Source organism: Oncorhynchus mykiss, chromosome 11 (assembly GCF_013265735.2).
Source record: "Oncorhynchus mykiss isolate Arlee chromosome 11, USDA_OmykA_1.1, whole genome shotgun sequence".
NCBI lineage: Eukaryota > Metazoa > Chordata > Actinopteri > Salmoniformes > Salmonidae > Oncorhynchus > Oncorhynchus mykiss.
Window position 1 is genome coordinate 63,483,805 of NC_048575.1, and position 25,050 is coordinate 63,508,854.

At 44.8% G+C, this 25,050-nt stretch overlaps 1 protein-coding gene across 1 annotated transcript in view; it reads left to right on the forward strand.

The window, feature by feature from the left end:
- LOC110536220 (5-hydroxytryptamine receptor 7-like) overlaps positions 1-24,645 on the forward strand; it is a 91,822-nt gene extending 67,177 nt beyond the window's left edge. Inside the window, exon 2 of the mRNA XM_021621855.2 lies at positions 22,744-24,645. Coding sequence (XP_021477530.1) covers positions 22,744-23,482 — 739 coding nt within the window. The 3' untranslated portion in view covers positions 23,483-24,645. The remainder of the gene's footprint in view (positions 1-22,743) is intronic.
- Positions 24,646-25,050: the final 405 nt, after the last annotated feature.

The following is a 25,050-nucleotide window of genomic DNA, read 5'->3' on the forward strand; positions in this document are numbered from 1 at the left end:
ATCTTTCTTTCGATCCTGACTAGTCTTCCAATCATTGCCGCTGAAAAACATCCCCACAGCATGATTCTGCCACCACCAGATTTCCCCATAGGGATGGTATTGGCCAGGTAATGAGCGCTGCCTGGTTTCCTCCAGACGTGACGGGCCAAGGAGTTCAATCTTGGTTTCATCAGACCAGAGAATCTTGTTTCTCATGGTCTGAGAGTACTTTAAGTGCCTTTTGGCAAACTCCAAGCGGGCTGTCACGTGCCTTTTTACTGAGGAGTGGCTTTCGTCTGGCCACTCTACCATAAAGGCTTGATTGGTAGAGTGCTGCAGAGATTGTTGTCCTTCTGGAAGGTTCTCCCATCTCCACAAAGGAACCCTAGAGCTCTGTCAGATTGGCCATCGGGTCTTGGTCACCTCTCTGACAAAGGCCCTTCTCCGGTGATTGCTCAGTTTGGCTGGGCGGCCAGCTCTAGGTAGTGTCTTGGTGGTTCCAAACTAATTCCATTTAAGAATGATGGAGGCCAATGTGTTCTTTTTTAAATTTGTATTTATTTAACCTTTATTTAACTAGAAAAGTCAGTTAAGAACAAATTGTATTTACAATGACAGCCTACCAAAAGGCAGAAGGCCTCCTGCGGGGACGGGGGCCTGCGATTAGAAATAAAAAGTAAATACAATATAAATATAGGACAAAACACACATCACAACAAGAGAGACAACACTACATAAAGAGAGACCTAAGACAACAACATAGCAAAGCTACCATGACAACACAACATGGTAGTAACACAACACAGAAAACAGCACAAAGCGCAAGAAGGTAGAGACAACAATACATCACATAAAGCAGCCACAATTGTCAGTAAGAGTGTCCATGATTGAGGCTTTGAATTAAGAGATTGAGATAAAACTGTCCAGTTTGAGTGTTTGTTGCAGCTCATTCCAGTCGCTAGCTGCAGCGAACTGAAAAGACGAGCGACCCAGGGATGTGTGTGCCTTGGGGACCTTTAACCAAATGTGACTGGCAGAACGGGTGTTGTATGTGGAGGATGAGGGCTGCAGTAGATATCTCAGATAGGGGGGAGAGAGGCCTAAGAGAGTTTTATAAATAAGCATCAACCAGTGGGTCTTGCGACGGGTATTCAGAGATGACCAGTTTACAGAAGAATATAGAGTGCAGTGATGTGACCTATAAGGAGCATTGGTGGCAAATCTGATGGCCAAATGGTAAAGAACATCTAGCCGCTCGAGAGCACCCTTACCTGCCAATCTATAAATGATGTCTCCGTAATCTAGCATGGGTAGGATGGTCATCCGATTCAGGGTTAGTTTGGCAGCTGGGGTGAAAGAGGAGCAATTACGATAGAGGAAACCATGTCTAGATTTAACTTTAGCCTACAGCTTTGATATGTGCTGAGAGAAGGACAGTGCACCGTCTAGCCATACTCCCAAGTACTTGTATGAGGTGACTACCTCAAGTTCTAAACCCTCAGAGGTAATAACACCGGTGGGAGGAGGGTCATTATTCTTACCAAACCACATGACCTTTGTTTTGGAGGTGTTCAGATCAAGGTTAAGGGTAGAGAAAGCTTGTTGGACACTAAGAAAGCTTTGTTGTAGAGAATTTAACACCAGATCCGGGGGGGGCTTGCTGAGTATAAGACTATCAGCTGTATATAAATGGATGAGAGAGCTTCCTACTGCCTGAGCTATGTTGTTGATGTAAATTGGAAAGAGCGTGGGGCCTAGGATCGAGCCTTGGTGACAGGCACTTCTAAAGCCATGACATAATTTTCTGGAATTTTCCAAGCTGTTTAAAGTTACTTAACTTAGTGTATGTAAACTTCTTACCCACTGGAATTGTGATACAGTGAATTGTAAGTGAAATAATCTGTCTGTAAACAATTGTTGGAAAAATTACTTGTGTCATGCACAAAGTAGATGTCTTAACCGACTTGCCAAAACTATAGATTGTTAACAAGAAATTTGTGGAGTTTTAATGATTCCAACCAAAGTGTATGTAAACTTCAGACTTCAACTGTATATACAGTGAGGAGAACAAGTATTTGATACACTGCCGATTTTGCAGGTTTTCCTACTTACAATATCATAGGTACACTTCAACTGTGAGAGAGACGGAATCTAAAACAAAAATCCAGAAAATCACATTGTATGATTTTTAAGTAATTAATTTGCATTTTATTGTATGACATAAGTATTTGATACATCAGAACAGCAGAACTTAATATTTGGTACAGAAACCTTTGTTTGCAATTACAGAGATCATACGTTTCATGTAGTTCTTGACCAGGTTTGCACACACTGCAGCAGGGATTTTGTCCCACTCCTCCATACAGACCTTCTCCAGATCCTTCAGGTTTCGGGCTGTCGCTGGACAATACGGACTTTCAGCTCCCTCCAAAGATTTTCTATTGGGTTCAGGTCTGGAGACTGGCTAGGCCACTCCAGGACCTTGAGATGCTTCTTACGGAGCCACTCCTTAGTTGCCCTGGCTGTGTGTTTCGGGCCGTTGTCATGCTGGAAGACCCAGCCACGACCCATCTTCAATGCTCTTACTGAGGGAAGGAGGTTGTTGGCCAAGATCTCGCGATACATGGCCCCATCCATCCTCCCCTCAATACGGTGCAGTCGTCCTGTCCCCTTTGCAGAAAAGCATCCCCAAAGAATGATGTTTCCACCTCCATGCTTCACGGTTGGGATGGTGTTCTTGGGGTTGTACTCATCCTTCTTCTTCCTCCAAACACGGCGAGTGGAGTTTAGACCAAAAAGCTCTATTTTTGTCTCATCAGGCCACATGACCTTCTCCCATTTCTCCTCTGGATCATCCAGATGGTCATTGGCAAACTTCAGACGGGCCTGGACATGCCCTGGCTTGAGCAAGGGGACCTTGCGTGCGCTGCAGGATTTTAATCCATGACGGCGTAGTGTGTTACTAATGGTTTTATTTGAGACTGTGGTCCAGCTCTCTTCAGGTCATTGACCAGGTCCTGCTGTGTAGTTCTGGGCTGATCCCTCACCTTCCTCATGACCAGTGATGCCCCACGAGGTGAGATCTTGCATGGAGCCCAAGATTAGGGTGATTGACCGTCATCTTGAACTTCTTCCATTTTCTAATAATTGCGCCAACAGTTGTTGCCTTCTCACCAAGCTGCTTGCCTATTGTCATGTAGCCCATCCCAGCCTTGTGCAGGTCTACAATTTTATCGCTGATGTCCTTACACAGCTCTCTGGTCTTGGCCATTGTGGAGAGGTTGGAGTCTGTTTGATTGAGTGTGTGGACAGGTGTCTTTTATACAGGTAACGAGTTTAAACAGGTAATGAGTGGAGGAAAGGAGGGCTTCTTAAAGAGAAACTAACAGGTCTGTGAGAGCCGGAATTCTTACTGGTTGTTAGGTGGTAAAATACTTATGTCATGCAATAAAATGCAAATTAATTACTTAAAAATCATACAATGTGATTTTCTGGATTTTTGTTTTAGATTCTGTCTCTCACAGTTGAAGTGTACCTATGATAAAAATTACAGACCTCTACATGCTTTGTAAGTAGGAAAACCTGCAAAATTGGCAGTGTATCAAATACTTCTCCCCACTGTTTATAGTACCGATTCAAAGTTTGGACTCACCTACTCATTCCAGGGGCTTTCTTTATTTTTACAATGTTCTACATTGTAGAATAATAGTGAAGACATCAAAACTATGAAATGACACATCTGGAATCGTGTAGTCACCAAAAAAGTGTTAAACAAATCAAAATATATTTTATATTTGAGATTCTTCAAATAGCCACCCCTTGGCTTTATGACAGCTTTGCACACTTTTGGCATTCTCTCAAAGAGCTTCATGAGATAGTCACCTGGAATGCGTTTTAATTAACAGATGCCTTGTAAAAATTTATTTTGTGGAATTTCTTTCCTTCTTAATGCGTTTGAGCCAAACAGTTGTGTTGTGACAAGGTCGGAGTGAAGATCGACTTGGTCTTTAACCAAATAGGGCTATATCATGGAAAGAACAGCTCAAATAAGCAAAGATAAATGACAGTATATAATTTCTTTAAGACATGAAGGTTAGTCAACCCTGAACATTTCAAGAACTTTGAAAGTATCTTCAAATGCAGTTGCAAAAATCATCAAGCGCTATGATGAAACTGGCGCTCATAAGGACCGCCAGAGAAAAGGAAGACCCAGAGTTACCTCTGCTGCAGAGGATAAGTTCATTAGAGTTAACTGCACCTCAGACTGCAGCCCAAATAAATGCTTCACAGAGTTCAAGTAACAGACACATCTCAACATCAACTGTTCAGAGGAGACTGTGTGAATCAGGCCTTCATGGTCAAATTGCTGCAAAGAATCCACTACAAAAGGACACCAAGAAGCACCAAGAAACACAAGCAATGGACATTAGGCTGGTGGAAATCTCTCCTTTGGTTTGATGAGTCCAAATTTGAGATTTTTGGTTCCAACTGCTGTGTTTTTGTGAGACGTGGAGTAGATGAACGGATGATCTCTGCATGTGTGGTTGCCACCGTGAAGCATGGAGGAGGTGTGATGTTGTGGGCGTTCTTTGCTGGCAACACTGTCAGTGATTTATTTAGAATTCAAGGCACAGTTAACCAGCATGGTTACCACATCATTCTGCAGCAATACACCATCCCATCTGGTTTGCACTTAGTGGGACTATAATTCATTTTTCAAAAGTACAATGACCCAACACACCTCCAGGCTGTGTAAGGGCTTTTTAACCAAATAGCTATTTAACAAAGAAGGAGTGTGATGGTGTGCTGCATCAGATGTGGCCTCCACAATCACCCTATCTCAAGCCAATCGAGATGGTTTGGGATGAGTTGGACCTCAGAGTGAAGGAAAAGCAGCCAACAAGTGCTCAGAATATGTGGGAACTTCTTCAAGACTGTTGGAAAAGCATTCACTATTTAGACTTTGGGACCACATACAGTGCCTTGCGAAAGTATTCGGCCCCCTTGAACTTTGCAACCTTTTGCCACATTTCAGGCTTCAAACATAATGATATAAAACTGTATTTTTTTGTGAAGAATCAACAACAAGTGGGACACAATCATGAAGTGGAGCGGCATTTATTGGATATTTCAAACTTTTTTAACAAATCAAAAACTGAAAAATTGGGCGTGCAAAATTATTCAGCCCCTTTACTTTCAGTGCAGCAAACTCTCTCCAGAAGTTCAGTGAGGATCTCTGAATGATCCAATGTTGACCTAAATGACTAATGATGATAAATACAATCCACCTGTGTGTAATCAAGTCTCCGTATAAATGCACCTGCACTGTGATAGTCTCAGAGGTCCGTTAAAAGCGCAGAGAGCATCATGAAGAACAAGGAACACACCAGGCAGGTCCGAGATACTGTTGTGAAGAAGTTTAAAGCCGGATTTGGAAACAAAAAGATTTCCCAAGCTTTAAACATCCCAAGGAGCACTGTGCAAGCGATAATATTGAAATGGAAGGAGTATCAGACCACTGCAAATCTACCAAGACCTGGCCGTCCCTCTAAACTTTCAGCTCATACAAGCAGAAGACTGATCAGAGATGCAGCCAAGAGGCCCATGATCACTCTGGATGAACTGCAGAGATCTACAGCTGAGGTGGGAGACTCTGTCCATAGGACAACAATCAGTCGTATATTGCACAAATCTGGCCTTTATGGAAGAGTGGCAAGAAGAAAGCCATTTCTTAAAGATATCCATAAAAAGTGTTGTTTAAAGTTTGCTACAAGCAACCTGGGAGACACACCAAACATGTGGAAGAAGGTGCTCTGGTCAGATGAAACCAAAATTGAACTTTTTGGCAACAATGCAAAACGTTATGTTTGGCGTAAAAGCAACACAGCTGAACACACCATCCCCACTGTCAAACATGGTGGTGGCAGCATCATGGTTTGGGCCTGCTTTTCTTCAGCAGGGACAGGGAAGATGGTTAAAATTGATGGGAAGATGGATGGAGCCAAATACAGGACCATTCTGGAAGAAAACCTGATGGAGTCTGCAAAAGACCTGAGACTGGGACAGAGATTTGTCTTCCAACAAGACAATGATCCAAAACATGAAGCAAAATCTACAATGGAATGGTTCAAAAATAAACATATCCAGGTGTTAGAATGGCCAAGTCAAAGTCCAGACCTGAATCCAATCGAGAATCTGTGGAAAGAACTGAAAACTGCTGTTCACAAATGCTCTCCATCCAACCTCACTGAGCTCGAGCTGTTTTGCAAGGAGGAATGGGAAAAAATGTCAGTCTCTCGATGTGCAAAACTGATAGAGACATACCCCAAGCGACTTACAGCTGTAATCTCAGCAAAAGGTGGCGCTACAAAGTATTAACTTAAGGGGGCTGAATAATTTTGCACGCACAATTTTTCAGTTTTTGATTTGTTAAAAAAGTTTGAAATATCCAATAAATGTCATTCCACTTCATGATTGTGTCCCACTTGTTGTTGATTCTTCACAAAAAAATACAGTTTTATATCTTTATGTTTGAAGCCTGAAATGTGGCAAAAGGTCGCAAAGTTCAAGGGGGCCGAATACTTTCGCAAGGCACTGTATGTATGCATTCACCTGTTGTCTTTTCTTTGTGGATTTTGTCATACACAGTCAAGTGCATTTTTTTTGATTGAAGAACGGCAACTACAGAGACATGTACTTGTTTGAGCAACTCAAATCTAAATTCAATGTAGAATCAGTTTAACAGATGATAAACAGATTATTTTACTATTGTAACATTCAGTGGGGAGAATTCTACCGCTTCAGGAGCCCAGGCTTTTGCCATAGATGGTACATTTCTCGTCTCTGGACCACACCAGTTTTAGATTTCATTTTGCTAAGGCACTTCTCTCTCTACATCGGTCAGCTACTTTGGTGACCATGGTGGGATCCTTTTGATATGCCTATGGGGCCTGGGCACACAAATGCTCCTAGAGAGAAAGGGGGAATACTGACAGTTCTACAGTGTCCATCAGAGGCCCAGGCTTTTGGCATAGATGGTAAAGCTCTCATTTCTGGACTGCAACATTGAAAGATTGTGCCCTCCACAGCACTTGATATACATTGATTAGTAGGTTACACTATATTTAGATACTTCAAATACTGCCTGAGACAACTTTGCTATTTGTCTCCATACTCAATAATTGTGAAACACTATTTGTGATGGTGTTCTTTGTTCAAATGTATATGCATGAAACGTACATTATGGGTAACATGTCTCACACTCTGTCATAGTTAGTAGATTAATGAATGGATTGGCAAGATTTTGGTACCGTCAACTTTTAGAAGGTTAGCAGGAAAGCGAATCATTTAAACCACCTTAATATACTCACATTCACTGAACATTTAGCATTTTAAACTCAAACATTCATTTCCCAACTGTTTCTATAATCCTACAGCCTCTCTATCATTCTCCATACCTTATATTCCAATGCATCCAACATTATGCACGCCTATCATGATATTGGGAAGCTGCTATTTGAAAACTCACCTGGTTTTGAAATCAAACTTTGTTTATCTTATTGCAGAGCACATTATACAACAGTTTTTTTTAGAGGAGATTTTATTGCTATATGTGTAGGCTATGCCATATGTACTGGCTAATATGTATATGCAGCTGTCGTTTTTAAACCTCCATTCTAGCATACCTGACACACTCAAACACACACACCTTCGATCAACATGCTTTTGTTTCGGTTTCAGTGCCACGTTTATGATTGAATGTTTCTTTTAGCCTGCAGCTAGTTACTTGAAATGAGGCATATAATCGTGCATAAGCATGATTACAAAATGTAATTCACTGACAAAGATAGCTAATGAAACACAAACTGACATTTACGGTAGCTGGCTAGGCTACTCAAACTGTAACATTGGCTAGCTTTCAATAAATTGGCTAAATGGTCAACAGTGTTCCCTATTCATACGATCAAAACAATTCATATTGCATGCTGCATATTTGAAGTGCACTTGAAAACAGATATTTATCTTATTTCAGTCTTTGGGAGCCAGCTACAGTGTCTTCAGAAAGTATTCACAACCCTTGACCTTTTTAACATTTTGTTGTGTTACAGCCTAAATTTAAAATTGATTAAATTGAGATTTGGTGTAACTGGTCTACACACAATACTTCGTAATGTCAATTGGAATTCTATTTTGAGACGTTTTTACAAATTAATAAAAACTGTAAAGCTGAAATATCTTGAGTCAATAAATATTCAACCCCTTTTTTATGGTAAGCCTAAATAAGTTCAGGAGTAAACATTTTCTTAAGTCACAATACGTTGCATTGACTCACTCTGTGTGCAATAGTAGTGGTTACAATGGTTGTTGATGCCTCATCTCTGTACCCCACACATACAATTATCTGTAAGGTCCCTCAGTTGAGCACTGAATTTCAAACACAGATTCAAAGAAGGGCCCCTATTGGTAGATGGGTAAAAACAAAAGCAGACATTAAATATCCCATTGAGCATGGTGAAGTTATTAATTACACTTTGGATGATTTATCAATGCACCCAGTCACTACCAAGATACAGGCATCCTTCCTAACTCAGTTGCTGGAGAAGAAGGAAACCACTCAGGGATTTCACCATGAGGCCAATGGTGACTTTCAAACAGTCACAGAGTTTAATGGCTGTGATTGGGGAAAACTGAGGATGGATCAACAACATTGTAGTTACTTTACAAAACTAACCTAAATTACAGAGTGAAAAGCAGGAAGCCTGTACGGAATAAATAAGGCACTAAAGTCAAATGTGGCGAAGAAATGAACTTTATGTCCTGATTACAAAGTGTTATGATTGGGGCACATCCAACACATCACTGAGTACCACTCTTTATATTTTCAAGCATGGTAGTGACTGCATCATGCTATGGGTATGCGTGTCATCGGCAAGGACTAGGGAGTGTTTTGGGGGGGATAAAAAATATATGGTGTAGAGCTAAGCACAGGCAAAATCCTAGAGGAAACATGGTTCAGTCAGCTTTCCAACAGACACTGGGAGACAAAGCCACCTTTCAGCAGGACAATAAACTAAAACACAAGGCTAGATATACACTGGAGTTGCTTGAAAATCTAGGGCAAGACTTGAAAATGGCTGTCTAGCAATGATCAACAACCAACTTGACAGAACTTGAAGAATAAAAATAAAAATGCAAATATTGTACAATCCATGTGTCTCCAAGCTTTTAGAGACTTACTTCAAAAAGACTCATGGCTGTAATTGCTGCCAAAGATGCTTCTAACATGTATTGACAAAAAATGTTTTTTTTTACATTGTCCTTTTGGGGTACTGTGTGTAGATGGGTGAGACATTTTGTTTTAAAATCAATTTTGAAGTAAGGCTGTAATACAACAAAATGTAAAATAAGTCAAGCAGTGGAGGCTCCTCAGATGAGGAAGGGGAGGACCATCCTCAGTGAATTGCATAAAAAAAGTTAAACATAAAAAAGAAAACCTTTTTAGATAAAACTATATTAAATATATTTATGTCACCAAATAATTGATTAAAACACACTGTTTTGCAATGAAGGTCTACAGTAGCCTCAACAGCACTCTCTGAAGTAGTGCCATTGTCACGCCCTGACCATAGTTTACTTTGTATTTTCTATGTTTTGATTGGTCAGGGTGTGATCTGAGTGGGTATTCTATGTTTCATGTCTTGTTTGTCTATTTCTATGTTCAGCCTGATATGGTTCTCAGTCAGAGGCAGGTGTTCGTCATTGTCTCTGATTGGGAACCATATTTAGGTAGCCTGGGTTTCACTGTGTGTTTGTGGGTGATTGTTCCTGTCCTTAGTGTTAGTTTGCACCAGTTTAGGCTGTTTCGGTTTTCATTACGTTTATTATTTTGCACTGTTTGTATTTAGATTCGTGTTGCTATAGTCAATAAACATGGATCGTAATCTACACGCCGCATTTTGGTCCGACTCTCCTTCACATACAGAAAACCGTGACAGAATCACCCACCAAAAAAGGACCAAGCAGCGTGTCAACAGGCAGGAGCAGCGCGAGGAGATGCGCAATAAGGATTTCTGGACATGGGAGGAAATCCTCGACGGGAGAGGACCCTGGGCTAAACCAGGGGAGTGTAGCCGCCCAAAGGTGCAGCGGGAGAAGAAACAACAGGAGCAGCCCAAAGAGGAATGCAGTATGGAGTATACGACTTGGGAGGAGATCGACAGGTGGGCGGCCGACCCAGGGAGAGTGCCGGAGCCCGCCTGGGATTCGATGGAGCAGTGCGCGGAAGGATATAGGAGAATGGAGTTTGCGAAGCAAGCAAGGCGGCGCGGACGGAGGCCCCATAGTCAGCCCAAAAAATTTCTTGGGGGGGGGGCTCAGGGAGAGTGTGGCAGAGTCAGGAGCCAGACCTGAGCCAACTCTCCCTGTTTATCGTGAGGAGCCAAGGAGAGCAGAACCAGAGCCGGTGTTGGAGGTGAGTGAAACAGAGACTGTGAAGGAGTTAATGGGGAAATTGGAGGAGAGAGAAATGAGGGAGTTGCTGTGTTGGTGCATTTTGCATAGAATTCGCCTGACGGAACGTGTCAGGGATTTGATGGCACCTGGGTTAGCGCTCCATACTCGTCCTGAGGTCCGTTTTAGTCGGCTGGTGAAGTTGGTTCCAGTCTCACGCATCAGGCCTCCTGTGCCCATCCCTAGCCTTGCACGTCCTGTGCCAGCACTATGCATCAGGCCTACAGTGCGCCTCGCCTGTTCAGCGCAGCCAGAGCCTCTCTCATCTCATGCGCTATCGGAGTCTTCCGCCTGTTCAGCGCAGCTAGAGCCTCTCTCCTCTCCTGCGCTGCCGGAGTCTCCCGCCTGTTCAGCGCAGCCAGAGCCTCTCTTCTCTACTGCGCTATCGGAGTCTCCCGACTGTTCAGCGCAGCCAGAGCCTTTCTACTCTCCTGCGCTGCCGGAGTCTCCCGCCTGTTCAGCGCAGCCAGAGCCTTTCTGCTCTCCTGCGCTGCCGGAATCTCCCGCCTGTTCAGCGCAGCCGGAGCCTCTCTCCTCTCCTGCGCTGTCGGAGTCTCCCGCCTGTTCAGCGCAGCCAGAACTGCCAGTCTGCATGAAGCAGCCCGAGCTGCCAGTCTGCAATGAGCTGTCAGTCTGCATGGAGCAGCCTGAGCTGTCCGTCTTCATGGAGCAGCCTGAGCTGTCAGTTTGCAAGGAGCAGCCAGAACTGTCAGTCTACATGAAGCAGCCAGAGCTGCCAGTCTGCAAGGAGCTGCCAGTCTGCAAGGAGCTGCCAGTCTGCAAGGAGCTGCCAGTCTGCAAGGAGCTGCCAGTCTGCAAGGAGCTGCCAGTCTGCAAGGAGCTGCCAGCCTGCAAGGAGCTGCCAGTCTGCAAGGAGCCGCCAGAGCTGCCTGTCTGCAGGATGCCGCTAAAGCTGCCAGCTTGCAAGGAGCTGCCAGCCTGCAAGGAGCTGCCAGCCTGCAAGGAGCTGCCAGCCTGCAAGGAGCTGCCAGCCTGCAAGGAGCTGCCAGTCTGCAAGGAGCTGCCAGCCTGCAAGGAGCTGTCAGTCTGCATGGAGCAGCCTGAGCTGTCAGTCTGCATGGAGCAGCCTGAGCTGTCCGTCTGCATGAAGCAGCCCGAGCTGTCAGTTTGCAAGGAGCAGCCAGAGCTGTCAGTCTACATGAAGTAGCCAGAGCTGCCAGTCTGCAAGGAGCTGCCAGTCTGCAAGGAGCTGCCAGCCTGCAAGGAGCTGCCAGCCTGCAAGGAGCTGCCAGCCTGCAAGGAGCTGTCAGTCTGCATGGAGCTGCCAGTCTCCAAGGAGCCGCCAGAGCTGCCTGTCTGCAGGATGCCGCAAAAGCTGCCAGTCTGCAAGGAGCCGCCAGAGCTGCCAGTCTGCAAGGAGCCGCCAGAGCTGCCAGTCTGCAAGGAGCCGCCAGAGCTGCCAGTCTGCAAGGAGCCGCCAGAGCTGCCAGTTAGCATGGAGCAGCCAGGGCCGCCAGTCAGCATTGAGCAGCCAGTCAGCATGGAGCAGCTGGAGCTGCCAGTCGGCATGGAGCTGCCAGTCAGTATGGAGCAGCCAGAGCCGCCAGTCAGCATGGAGCAGCCAGTCAGCATGGAGCAGCCAGAGCTGCCAGTCGGCATGGAGCTGCCAGTCAGCATGGAGCAGCCAGAGCTGCCAGTCAGCATTGAGCAGCCAGTCAGCATGGAGCAGCCAGATCTGCCGGTCGACCAGACTCTCCCAGATCTGCCGGTCGACCAGACTCTCCCAGATCTGCCGGTCGACCAGACTCTCCCAGATCTGCCGGTCGACCAGACTCTGCCAGATCTGCCGGTCGACCAGACTCTTCCAGAGCTGCCAGTCGACCAGACTCTTCCAGATCTGCCAGTCGACCAGACTCTTCCAGATCTGCCCGTCGTCCAGACTCTTCCAGATCTGCCAGTCGTCCAGACTCTTCCAGATCTGCCAGTCGTCCAGACTCTTCCAGATCTGCCAGTCGACCAGACTCTTCCAGATCTGCCAGTCGACCAGACTCTTCCAGATCTGCCAGTCGACCAGACTTTTCCAGATCTGCCAGTCGACCAGACTCTTCCAGATCTGCCAGTCGTCCAGACTCTTCCAGATCTGCCAGTCGTCCAGACTCTCCCAGATCTGCCAGTCGTCCAGACTCTCTCAGATCTGCCAGTCGTCCAGACTCTCTCAGATCCGCCAGTCGACCAGATTCTCCCAGATCCGCCAGTCGACCAGATTCTCCCAGATCCGCCAGTCGACCAGATTCTCCCAGATCCGCCAGTCGACCAGATTCTCCCAGATCCACCAGTCGACCAGATTCTCCCAGATCCGCCAGTCGACCAGATTCTTCCAGATCTGCTAGTCGACCAGGATCTGCTGAAACCGCCAGCCAGCCAGGTTCTGGTAGTTTCTACTACCTGCCTGGGCTTCTTCTCAGTGCTGAACTTCTTCTCAGTGCTGAGCTTCCTCTCAGTGCTGAGCTACCCATCTGTCCCGAGTTACCTCTGTCCCGAGCTGTCCCTCTGTCCCATGTTATCATTGTGGTGGGTAACCTATTTAGGGACGTTTAGGAGGGGGATTAAAACTGTCATGGAGTGGGGTCCACGTCCAGTGCCAGAGCCGCCACCGCGGACAGATGCCCACCCAGACCCTCCCCTATAGGTTCAGGTTTTGCGGCCGGAGTCCGCACCTTGGGGGGGGGGTACTGTCACGCCCTGACCATAGTTTACTTTGTATTTTCTATGTTTTGATTGGTCAGGGTGTGATCTGAGTGGGTATTCTATGTTTCATGTCTTGTTTGTCTATTTCTATGTTCAGCCTGATATGGTTCTCAGTCAGAGGCAGGTGTTCGTCATTGTCTCTGATTGGGAACCATATTTAGGTAGCCTGGGTTTCACTGTGTGTTTGTGGGTGATTGTTCCTGTCCTTAGTGTTAGTTTGCACCAGTTTAGGCTGTTTCGGTTTTCATTACGTTTATTATTTTGCACTGTTTGTATTTAGATTCGTGTTGCTATAGTCAATAAACATGGATCGTAATCTACACGCCGCATTTTGGTCCGACTCTCCTTCACATACAGAAAACCGTGACAGCCATGGTGTAGCCGGAGGACAGCTAGTTTCCGTCCTCCTCTGGGTACATTGATTTCAATACAAAACCCAGGAGGCTCATGAGTATGCCCTTCCATAGACTTACACAGTAATTATGCCGTTCTCCAACGTATCAGAGCTCTTGCAGCATGAACTGACATGTTGTCCACCCAATCAAAGGATCAGAGAATGAATCTACTACTGAAAGCAAAAGCTTCAGCTGGTTAGTGCTGCAGTGCATGACATGTCATGAGTAGTTGACTCAAAGAGAAAGATAATAGTGTTAACAGTTTTGAACAAATACATTTCTTCAAAAATGAAGGATAGGTAAGAGAGAGAGAGTGAGAGAGCTAGCTAACGTTATATTCCGTAGGATTTTCTTTCACTTTCACTTACTTAGCTAGCGAATGCAGGTAGCTAGTTTAGCCTACTCAAACAGCCTGCTCAAACAGAAAGGAATGCTATGTTAGCTAGCTGGCTATGACTATCCAACACTGGAACCCTTCCAAGTCAAGGTGAGCTTTTGGTTTTATAAATGTATTGTCACCAGGGCCCACCGGTGTAACTGCTAAACTGCTTGCTGTACTCTGTACTGCATGATTGTAGCAGATTTTCTAACGAGCTAGTTCTAGTAGCTATGTTGACTTTGACGTTAGCTAATATGGTGACAATGATGTAGGCTGTGTGTAACGGTTAGCGGTTATGGTATGAAGGTCTGGCTTGGAAAGTTTTTTTCACCTGTTCACAGACAGCTTTTCTGTTGTGTTCACAAGTGAAGAGAAAGGTGAGAGGAGAGTGCGTAGATGCGAGAAGGAGATATTATAAAACGAGCAAAGTGATCATGCTGTTTGTATGTGGCTGCTATAAATATATCTCAAAATGCTGTACAGAAACACAGCCTAAAACCCCAAGCAGCAAGCAATGCAGGTGTAGAAGCACGGTGGCTAGGAAAAACTCCCTAGAAAGGCCAAAACCTAGTAAAAAACCTAGAGAGGAACCAGGCTATGAGGGGTGGCCAGTCCTCTTCTGGCTGTGCCGGGTGGAGATTATAACAGAACATGGCCAAGATGTTCAAATGTTCATAAATGACCAGCATGGTCAAATAATAATAATCACAGTAGTTGTCGACGGTTCAGGAAGTCAGCACCTCAGGAATAATTGTCAGTTTCATTAAGAGTATCTCTACCACTCTTGTTGTCTCTGGAGAGTTGAAAACAGCAGGTCTGGGACAGGTAGCACGTCCGGTGAACAGGTCAGGATTCCATAGCCGCAGGCAGAACAGTTGAAACTGGAGCAGCAGCATGGCCAGGTGGAATGGGGACAGCAAGGAGTCATCATCCCAGGTAGTCCTGAGGCATGGTCCTAGGGCTCAGGTCCTCCGAGAGAGAGAAAGAAAGAGAGAATTAGAGAGAGCATACTTAAATTCACACAGGACACCGGATAAGACAGGAGAAGTACTCCAGATATAACAAACTGACCCTAGCCCCCCGACACATAAACTACTGCAGCATAAATACTGGAGGCTGAGACAGGAGGGGTCAGGAGACACTGTAGCCCCATCCGATGATACCCCCGGACAGGGCCAAACAGGAAGGATATAACCCCACCCACGTTGCCAAAGCACAGCCCCCACACCAATAGAGGGATATCTTCAACCACCTTCCTGGGACAAGGCCGAGTATAGCCCACAAAGATCTCCGCCACGGCACAACCCAAGGGGGGAGAGCAGGATTGATGGAGGCCACTGTGTTCTTGGGGACCTTCAATGCTGCAGACATTTTTTGGTACCCATGCCCAGATCTGTGCCTCGACACAATCCTGTCTCAGAGCTCTACGGACAATTCTTTCGACTTCATGGCTTAGTTTTTGCTCTGACATGCACTATCAACTGTTGGACCTTATACAGACCGATGTGTGCCTTTCCAAGTCATGTCCAATCAATTAAATTTACCGCAGGTGGACTCTAATCAAGTTGAAGAAACATCTCAATGATGATCAATGGAACTATGATGCACCTGAGTTCAATTTCGAGTCTCATAGCAAAGGGTCTGAATACTTATGTAAATATGTTTTTTTGTTTTTAATTTTTAATACATTTTCATCAAAAAAATAAACAACCTTTTTCGCTTTGTCATTATGGGGTATTGTGTGTAGATTGATGAGAGAGAGAAAAGGAGGACTCTGGATACTTTCCGAATGCACTGTATTTAATTACCCATTCACAGTCTTACCACAGTGGTGTAAGTGTACTGGGACTGACAGAGAAAGAGAGTTTGAGACTGAGATGGTTATTAATGCATTAGTAAGAGTTGGGATGGGGGAGTGAGTGGAGTGGAGTGGTGGCATGACTCTGTTGTTGTGTAACCAAGGCAAGACACATACACCAACCTACCAGTCTGATCCTGGAAAAACTCTCAGCTTACCATCACCCAGTTGATAAGAGAATGGAATGTATATGTTTTTTAAAAACATTCTTAGAACATTCTGTGAAAGTTATTTACATGTTCTTCTATTTTTGTATGTAAAGTTTTCTTCATGTTCTGAGAATGGAATTTAGAGCTAATTGATGTTAATGTGTAGATTATTTTTTACATTCCTGGAATATTGCCAAGGACTGACATAAGAGATACATACATTCTTTGAATGTTCTGAGAACATCTCTTAAGTCATACCATTTTTTAATGCTCCCGGAATGTTATAAAAATATGACATTAAATATTATCACATGGGAACGCGCGTGGAATATTCTGTAGAAGAATGTTATTTCTTAACGTTCTCTGAACTATTTGAGAACATTACTTTCAATAGAACCATGAGGAAACCTGTAGGAAATGTTATGCTGAAGTACTGAAATTTCCACAGAAGAACGTTTTTCCCAATGTTGTTCCCAATGTCAAACCAGTTGAAATGTCTATTGCCAGAAAAATATAAAATGTAACCATGTTAGAACTTTTAGAAAACATTCAGTTAAAGTAATAAAAATAAAGAAAATACAAATGCTTTGTCAAGTTTCTTTAATACCTATCTTGCACCATTCCCAGAAAGTTGTGGGAACGTTGTATGCAAAATAACCATAGGACATCTACTGAACGCTCTCAAGCTCTATACAACAGATGGTTCTCAGAACGTTATGTTCTAGCTCGGAGTGCTGTCGTGTTTTCCTGATCCTGCTGCCCCAGTGTCTCTATGTTTTGTATTGTCAAATCAAATCAAATGTTATTAGTCACATGCGCCGAATACAACAGGTGAACATTACAGTGAAATGCTTACACATTTGAGTAGATGCAAGATAGTGGCTGGCGGAAGGATTCACCCCCTTTGCATTTGTCCTATTTTGTTTCCTTACAACCTGGAATTAAAATAGATTTTGGGGGGATATGTATCATTTTATTTATACAACATGCTTACCACTTTGAAGATGCAAAATATTTTTTCAAGAAATAAGACAAAAAAACAGAAGACTTGAACGTTCACAACCCCCCCCCCCCCCCCCCCCCCCCGCACAAACCCAGTCTTCACTATGAGTCATCCATACATCAATTGTCTTAAATCATGTATTTATTAACTAACAATCACAGAAGTGCACACACAAACAAACAAAGTAAATATGGTTACAAGAACTTTGTAGAGCCACCAGCACAGCCACAGCTGCAAGTCTGTTAGGGTATGAATCTATAAGCTTGGCACATCTAGCCACTGGGATTTTTGCCCATTCTTCAAGGCAAAACTGCTCCAGTTTCTTCAAGTTGGATGGGTTCCACTGGTGTACAGCAATCTTTAAGTCATACCACATATTCTCAATTGGATTGAGGTCTGGGCTTTGATTAGGCCATTACAATACATTTAAATGTTTCCCCTTAAACCACTTGAGTGTTGCTTTAGCAGTATGCTTAGGGCCATTGTCCTGTTGGAAGGCGAACCTCCGTCCCAGTCTCAAATCTCTGGAAGACTGATACAGGTTTCCCTCAAGAATTTCCCTATATTTAGCACCATGCTTCAATTCTGACCAGTTTCCCAGTCCCTGCCGATGAAAAACATCCCCACAGCATGATGCTGTCACCACCATGCTTCACTGTGGGGATTGTGTTCTCGGGGTAATGAGAGGTGTTGGGTTTGTGCCAGACATAACGTTTTCCTTGATGGCCAAAAAGCTACATTTTAGTCTCATCTGACCAGAGTACCTTCTTTCATATGTTTGGGGAATCTCTCACATGCCTTTTGGCGAACATCAAACGTGTTTGCTTATTTATTTCTTTAAGCAATGTCTTTTTACTGGCCACTCTTCCGTAAAGCCCAGCTCTGTGGAGTGTATGGCTTAAAGTGGTCCTAAGAAATAAAAGTAACAAGTCATTTAAAGAGCAGCAGTAAAATAACAATAGCGAAACAATATACGGGGGGGTACCGGTACAGCGTCAATGTGCGGGGGCACCGGTTAGTTGAGGTAATATGTACGTGTAGGAAGAGATATTAAAGTGACTACACATAGATGATAACAACAGAGAGTAACAGTGATGTAAAATAGGGGGGAGTGGCAATGCAAAAAGTCTGGTTGGCCATTTTATTAGATGTTCAGGATTCTTATGGCTTGGGGGTAGAAGCGGTTTAGAAGCCTCTTGGACCTAGACTTGGCTCTCCGCTACCGCTTGCTGTGCGGAAGCAGAGAGAACAGTCTATGACTAGGGTGGCTAGAGTCTTTGACAATTTTTAGGGCCTTCTTCTGACACCGCCTGGTATAGTGGTCCTGGATGGCAGGAAGTTTGGCCCCAGTGATGGACTGGGCCGTTCGCACTAGCCTCTGTAGTGCCTTGCGGTCGGAGGTCGAGCAGTTGCCATACCAGGCAGTGATGCAACCAGTCAGGATGCTCTCGATGGTGCAGCTGAGGAACCTTTTGAGGATATGAGGACCCATGCCAAATCTTTTCAGTCTCCTGAGGGGGAATAGGTTTTGTCGTGCCCTCGTCACGACTCTCTTGGTGTGCTTGGACCATGATAGTTTGTTGGTGATGTGGACACCAAGGTCAGTCCTCTTTTTCCTGTAGTCCACAATCATCTCCATTGTCTTGATCACGTTGAGGGAGAGGTTGTTGTCCTGGAACCACACGGACAGGTCTCTGACCTCCTCCCTATAGGCTGTCTCGTCGTTGTCGGTGATCAGGCCTACCACTGTTGTGTCATCGGCAAACTTAAATGGTGTTGGAGTCGTGCCTGGCCGTGCAGTCATGCGTGAATAGGAAGTACAGGAGGGGACTGAGCACGCACGCCTGAGGGGCTCCTGTGTTGAGAATTAACTTGGCGGATGTGTTGTTACCTACCTTTACCACCTGGGGGTGGCCCATCAGGAAGTCCAGGATCCAGTTGCAGAGGGACGTGTTTAGTCCCAGGGTCCTTAGCTTATTGATGAGCTTCGAGGGCACTGTGGTGTTGAACGCTGAGCTGTAGTCAATGAATAGCATTCTCACATAGGTGTTCCTTTTGTCCAGGTGGGAAAGGGCAGTGTAGAGTACAATAGAGATGCCATCATCTGTGGATCTGTTTGGGCGGTATGCAAATTGAAGTGGGTCTAGGGTTTCTGGGATAATGATGTTGATGTGAGCCATGACCAGCCGTTCAAAGCACTTCATGGCTACATATGTGAGTGCTATGATTCGGTAGTCTTTTAGGCAGGTTACCTTAGTGTTATTGGGCACAGGGACTATGGTGGTCTGCTTAAAACATATTGGTATTGCAGACGCGGACAGGGAGAGGTTGAAAATGTCAGTGAAGACACTTTCCAGTTTGTCAACGCATGCTCGCAGTACACATCCTGGTAATCCGTCTGGCGCTGTGGCCTTGTGAATGTTGACCTGTTTAAAGGTCTTACATGCATGTTTTAGTGTCATTTGCATCGAAGCGAGCATAGAAGTAGTTTTGCTCGTCTGGTAGGCTCGTGTCACTGGGCAGATCTCGGCTGTGCTTCCCTTTGTAGTCTGTAATGGTTTGCAAGCCCTGCCACATCTGACGAGTGTCAGAGCCGGTGTAGTACGATTCGATCTTAGTCGTGTATTGATGCTTTGCCTGTTTGATGGTTTGTCGGAGGGCATAGCGGGATTTCTTATAAGCGTCCAGGTTAGAGTCCCGGCAGCTCTAGCCTTTTGCTCAGTGCGGATGTTGCCTGTAATCCATGGCTTCTGGTTGGGGTATGTATGTACGGTCACTGTGGGGACGACATCATCAACGCACTTTTTGATGAAGCCAATGACTGATGTGGTGTACTCCTAAATTCCATCAGAGGAATCCTGGAACATTCCAGTCTATGCTAGCAAAACAGTCCTGTAGCTTAGCATCTGCTTCATCTGACCACTTTTTTAATTGATCGAGTCACTGGTGCTTCCTGCTTTAATTTTTACTTGTAAGCAGGAATCAGGAGGATAGCATTATGGTCAGATTTGCTAAATGGAAGGTGAGGGTGAGCTTTGTATACGTCTCTGTGTGGAGTTTTATTTTTTTGAAATTTCACCTTTATTTAACCAGGTAGGCTATGTCATGATGTTGCCCTCTTTGGGTACATCGAGCACCATCCCCCGCTCTCTGCTCCTACAACCAGACTGCTGTGGTCAGAGAGAGGTCGTAAATTCCCGAGGAGAGGATCTCCTCATGGCCACACAGTATAACGACAGAGTGAATTTTCACAGAGAAAAAAGGAATTTCTTGCACCTCACAGAACTTGAGGTTCGAACAACATTTATGTTCCAGAGAAGGTATAAAAGATCAGTGAAGAATCCAGCTACGAACTGGTCCGTTTGTTACATTGTGGTGAGGCTCATGGGAGACGGTGCGGCCACATTACCATAACACTGTTTATACTGTATAATAGCCTCAGATATGAGGTTTACATCTAATTGTTGTATAAGATGAATGAGTGAGGAAGATACAGTTTGTAAAATTGTGTAATGTGATTGTGGACTGTTTAATGAAGGAAACTCCAATTCCCTTTTGAGTTTAACTAAATCCGAGGACTGCCCATGAGCCCAGTTAGGGCCGAGCATCCCGGGACAGCCCTTTTCTGCAATTCCGAATAAAACCCCAACTTTGAGAAATTCTCAGTAGACCATGTTTTTCTCTATTACGAGTGTACAAAGGTTGCAGACCATTGCTGAATCTTTTAACCATAATACGTGGTTAAACTCTTAGACTATCGATACCGACAGAATAAGAACAAGTCTTTGATATTAATTACTAGTCTGCAGCTAGGAATCATTGAACGCGAAGAACGACAATCGCCGAAACATCCATTCTACAACAACATGAATGAATGTCGCTCTGAACTATCCCCTCTAACCACGACAGAAAGTGAGAGAGAGCGAGACGGACAATTCTACAAAAGGAACAAACTTTTCAACAGTGATCAAGACGACACACTGAGCGTAAATATATTGATTGATTGCAATTGTTCCCGAATGAGTGAGCGTTCATGTGCAAAGGATTAGTATTTCAATTGCTACAATTATCAAATCTGTAGTGACTTCTCAGGTGAACCCTACTCCCCCTTTTGTCTAACAAGCCGCCATGCCGGTTTAGCCCACTAGGGCACATTCTCCTATCATTTCTTGTAACCATATTTACTTTGTTTGTTTGTGTGTGCACTTCTGTGATTGTTAGTTAATAAATACATGATTTAAGACAATTGATGTATGGATGACTCATAGTGAAGACTGGGTTCGTGCAGATGACAAACAATTCACGTTTGGAATGAGACTAACGTGAGGTAAAGTAAATAATTAATTAATCGGAAGACTATTGATCAGATGTGAAAATATCTGAAAGGTTATATTAGGAAATTATAACTTTGTAATCTGAATATTTTCCTCTGTGCCCGACTTCCTAGTTAATTACAGTTACATGATTAATCAGTTTGATCAGTTCGCGTAATACTAATTACAGAGAATCTTTGATAAAAACTATACGTCTTCAGTTTAATGATAGTAAAGACACGACAGCTAGTTGAGAACAAGTTCTCATTTGCAACTGCGACCTGGCCAAGATAAAGCAAAGCAGTGTGACACAGACAACAACACAGGGAGTAAACAATAAACAAGCCAATAACTCAAACAAGTCAATGACACAGTAGAGAAAAGAAGTAAAGGTGGTCCAGAGTTTTTTCCCTCTGGTTGCACATTTAAAATGCTGCTAGAAATTTGGTAAGACAGATTTAAGTTTCCCTGCATTAAAGTCCCCGGCTACTAGGAGCGCCGTCTCTGGGTGAGCGTTTCCCTGTTTGCTTATGGCAGAATACAGCTCATTCAATGCTTTCTTAGTGCCAGCATCAGTCTGTGGTGGTAAGTAGACATCTACGAAAAATGCAGATGAAAACTCTCTAGGTAGTTAGTGTGGTCTACAGCTTATCATGAGATACTCTACCTCAGGCGAGCAAAACCTTGAGACTTCCTTAGATATCGTGCACCAGCTGTTATTTACAAAAATACATAGTCCGCCACCACTTGCCTTACCAGATGCCCCTGTTCTATCCTGCTGATACAGCGTTTAACCAGCCAGCTGAATGTTGATAATGTTGTCGTTCAGCCACGACCCCGTGAAGCATAAGATATTACAGTTTTGAATGTCCCGTTGGTAATTTAATCTTCCAAAGATTGCTGTGTGCTAGCAGAAGGGAAGGAAATGGGGGTTTATTCGATTGACTACAAATTCTCAGAAGGTAGCCCACCCTATGGCCCCTTTTTCTCCACCTTCTCTTCACGCAAATGACGGGGATCTGGGCCTGTTTCCGGGAAAGTGATATATCATTCATGTCGAACTTGTTAAATTAAAAAAGGATTCTGCCAGTCCGTGGTGAGTAATCGAAGTTCTGATGTCAAGAAGTTATTTTCGGTCAAAAGAGACAGTAGCAGCAACATGATGTACAAAATAAGTTAATAAGTTACTAACAACGCAAAGAAACAAACAAAAAAACTCAATTGGTTAGGAATACGTAAAACATCAGCCTTGTTCTCCGGCGCCATCTTTACATTGGAGTAGATGGTGTAGCCAAAGTCCTGGCTGATGAGGCACACACCGCCCGTTTGGACATTCTTGACCCAGCCGCAGAAGGGGGGCATGTAGCCTTGTATGTTTATCCTGCTTGCATTTCCATATGGGATAATAAAATTTACCTTGCTAAATTATTTTTGTTTCTTCTCTCTCAGGTATCTGGGAATCACCCGGCCCCTCACATACCCAGCCAGGCAGAACGGTCAGCTGATGGCCAAGATGATCCTGGGGGTGTGGTTGGTGTCCGCCTCCATCACCCTGCCCCCCTTCTGTGGCTGGGCCAAGAATGTCCACACGGGCGGCGTGTGCCTCATCAGCCAGGACTTTGGCTACACCATCTACTCCACGGCAGTGGCCTTCTACATCCCCATGCTTGTCATGCTCTTTATGTACTACAAGATCTTCAGGGCCGCCCGCAAGAGTGGTCTGAAGCACCGCTTCACCGACTTTGCCCGGCGGGAGCGGCTGGAGACAGTGGCCAGTGAGGCGCTGAGGATGCAGGGCCTGAAGCCGCAAGGTGTGGCCGAGGAGTGTGCGGCGCTATCCCGTCTGCTGTCCCGTGAGCGCCGCAACATCTCCATCTTCAAAAGGGAGCAGAAGGCAGCCACCACGCTGGGGGTGATCGTCGGTGTGTTCTCTGTCTGCTGGCTGCCCTTCTTCATCCTGTCCACAGCTAGGCCCTTCATCTGCGGGGTGGAGTGCAGCTGCGTGCCCATCTGGCTGGAAAGGTTCCTCCTCTGGCTGGGTTATGCCAACTCCCTCATGAACCCCTTCATCTATGCCTTCTTCAACCGGGATCTGCGCTCCACATACAAGGACCTGCTACGATGCCGCTACCGCAACATCAACCGACGCCTGTCCGCCGTGGGCGTGCATGAGGCCCTCAAGGTGTAGGAGGAAGGGGACAAGGATGAGGAGGAGGAGAGTTTGGGGCCCCAGAATCGTCCAAGGATTTTTAAATGCCGTCCTTATTGCAAAAACTACTGGGAAGTGCAGTTTCTGTGGTTGTATAATGGAAGCTTAGAGGGATGACCTGTGCCCTGGCAGTAGTATTGTAGATAAAGACAGATAAAGACAGAGGCTGACTGTTACTTCCTCTGTAACCCACTGCAGAGGCACAGAGATAAGGCCATTCCTTAGGTCTGTGTCTGTGTGACTCGCTCAGTCATTCTATTTTGGGACCCAAAACCATGGACCGTATTTGACGGGCTATTCAAGTTGACACTGGCTTTGTGCATATGCTACACAGTCCTGACTTCATATTCATGTCTGGTGGATGGTGCATTGACTGGGGAAATGACATGCGGACCTAGGCGATAATTCTGGGTCATTCAAAGCATGGGCTGCGAATAGATTTCTGCATGATGATATTTGCCAAATTGATGCTTGAGCAAGTGGGTGCCAGTGGCTATTGATTTAAACCAATGAAGGTCACGGAATCGGTATCTACATAACTGTTTCCAGTTCATCTTGTCTGTGGTACAGTAGGTGATGATGGTGAACAATTGAAAGTGGTCTGTATAGGTATATGTGAATCTATTACTTTGTGGAGGCAGTTAAGTGTTTTCTGTTTACCAACAAAAACACTGCAGAACAGAGGGGTATACTACAAAGCAGGATCAAGGAGCCTGAATATTCTGAAAATGTTGAACGTTTTCAGAAAGATTATCTTGAAATTGCCATTGTCTCATTGACTCAACAACCAAAAACACACACATGTATCTATGTTTAGCTTTTTTAATGAACCAGAATATCATCTGTTATTTGTAGTTGTTTATCAAAGTTAGCTGTCTAACTCACTGAATCTGCTTTGTAGTATACACCTCAGAAGGCACCTTTGCGTTGTCATTTTATTTCCAGACATGCCTTTGACTGTCAGTTTCTCTATTCAATCATTGAATAGAATACATTGATCTCTGCTGGCCAACATCACTTAGCTATTAAAGAGTTAACTACAAAGTCAACCCAAGGGACACACACAGATCCAAGGGACACACACACACAGACACAAGGGACACACACACACACAGACGCAAGGGACACACACACACACAGACGCAAGGGACACACGCACACAGACGCAAGGGACACACGCACACAGACGCAAGGGACACACACACACACAGACCCAAGGGGGACACATACACAGACCCAAGGGGGACACACACACAGACCCAAGGGACACACACACACAGACCCAAGGGACACACACACAGACCCAAGGGACACACACAGAGACCCAAGGTACACACACAGAGACCCAAGGGACACACACACAGTACATGGCCAAGATAGTATATTACTTTTGAATATAAATCGTAATTCAAATGAAAGCCAACAAACAAAATCGTTCAATGTTACCACAAAGCACCTGAGGGTAGCAAATATGACAAGCCTGTGATTTGAAGTGATTTAATGGGTAAGAGAAAAAAGAGATGATACAACAAGTAGGTCTAATGGTT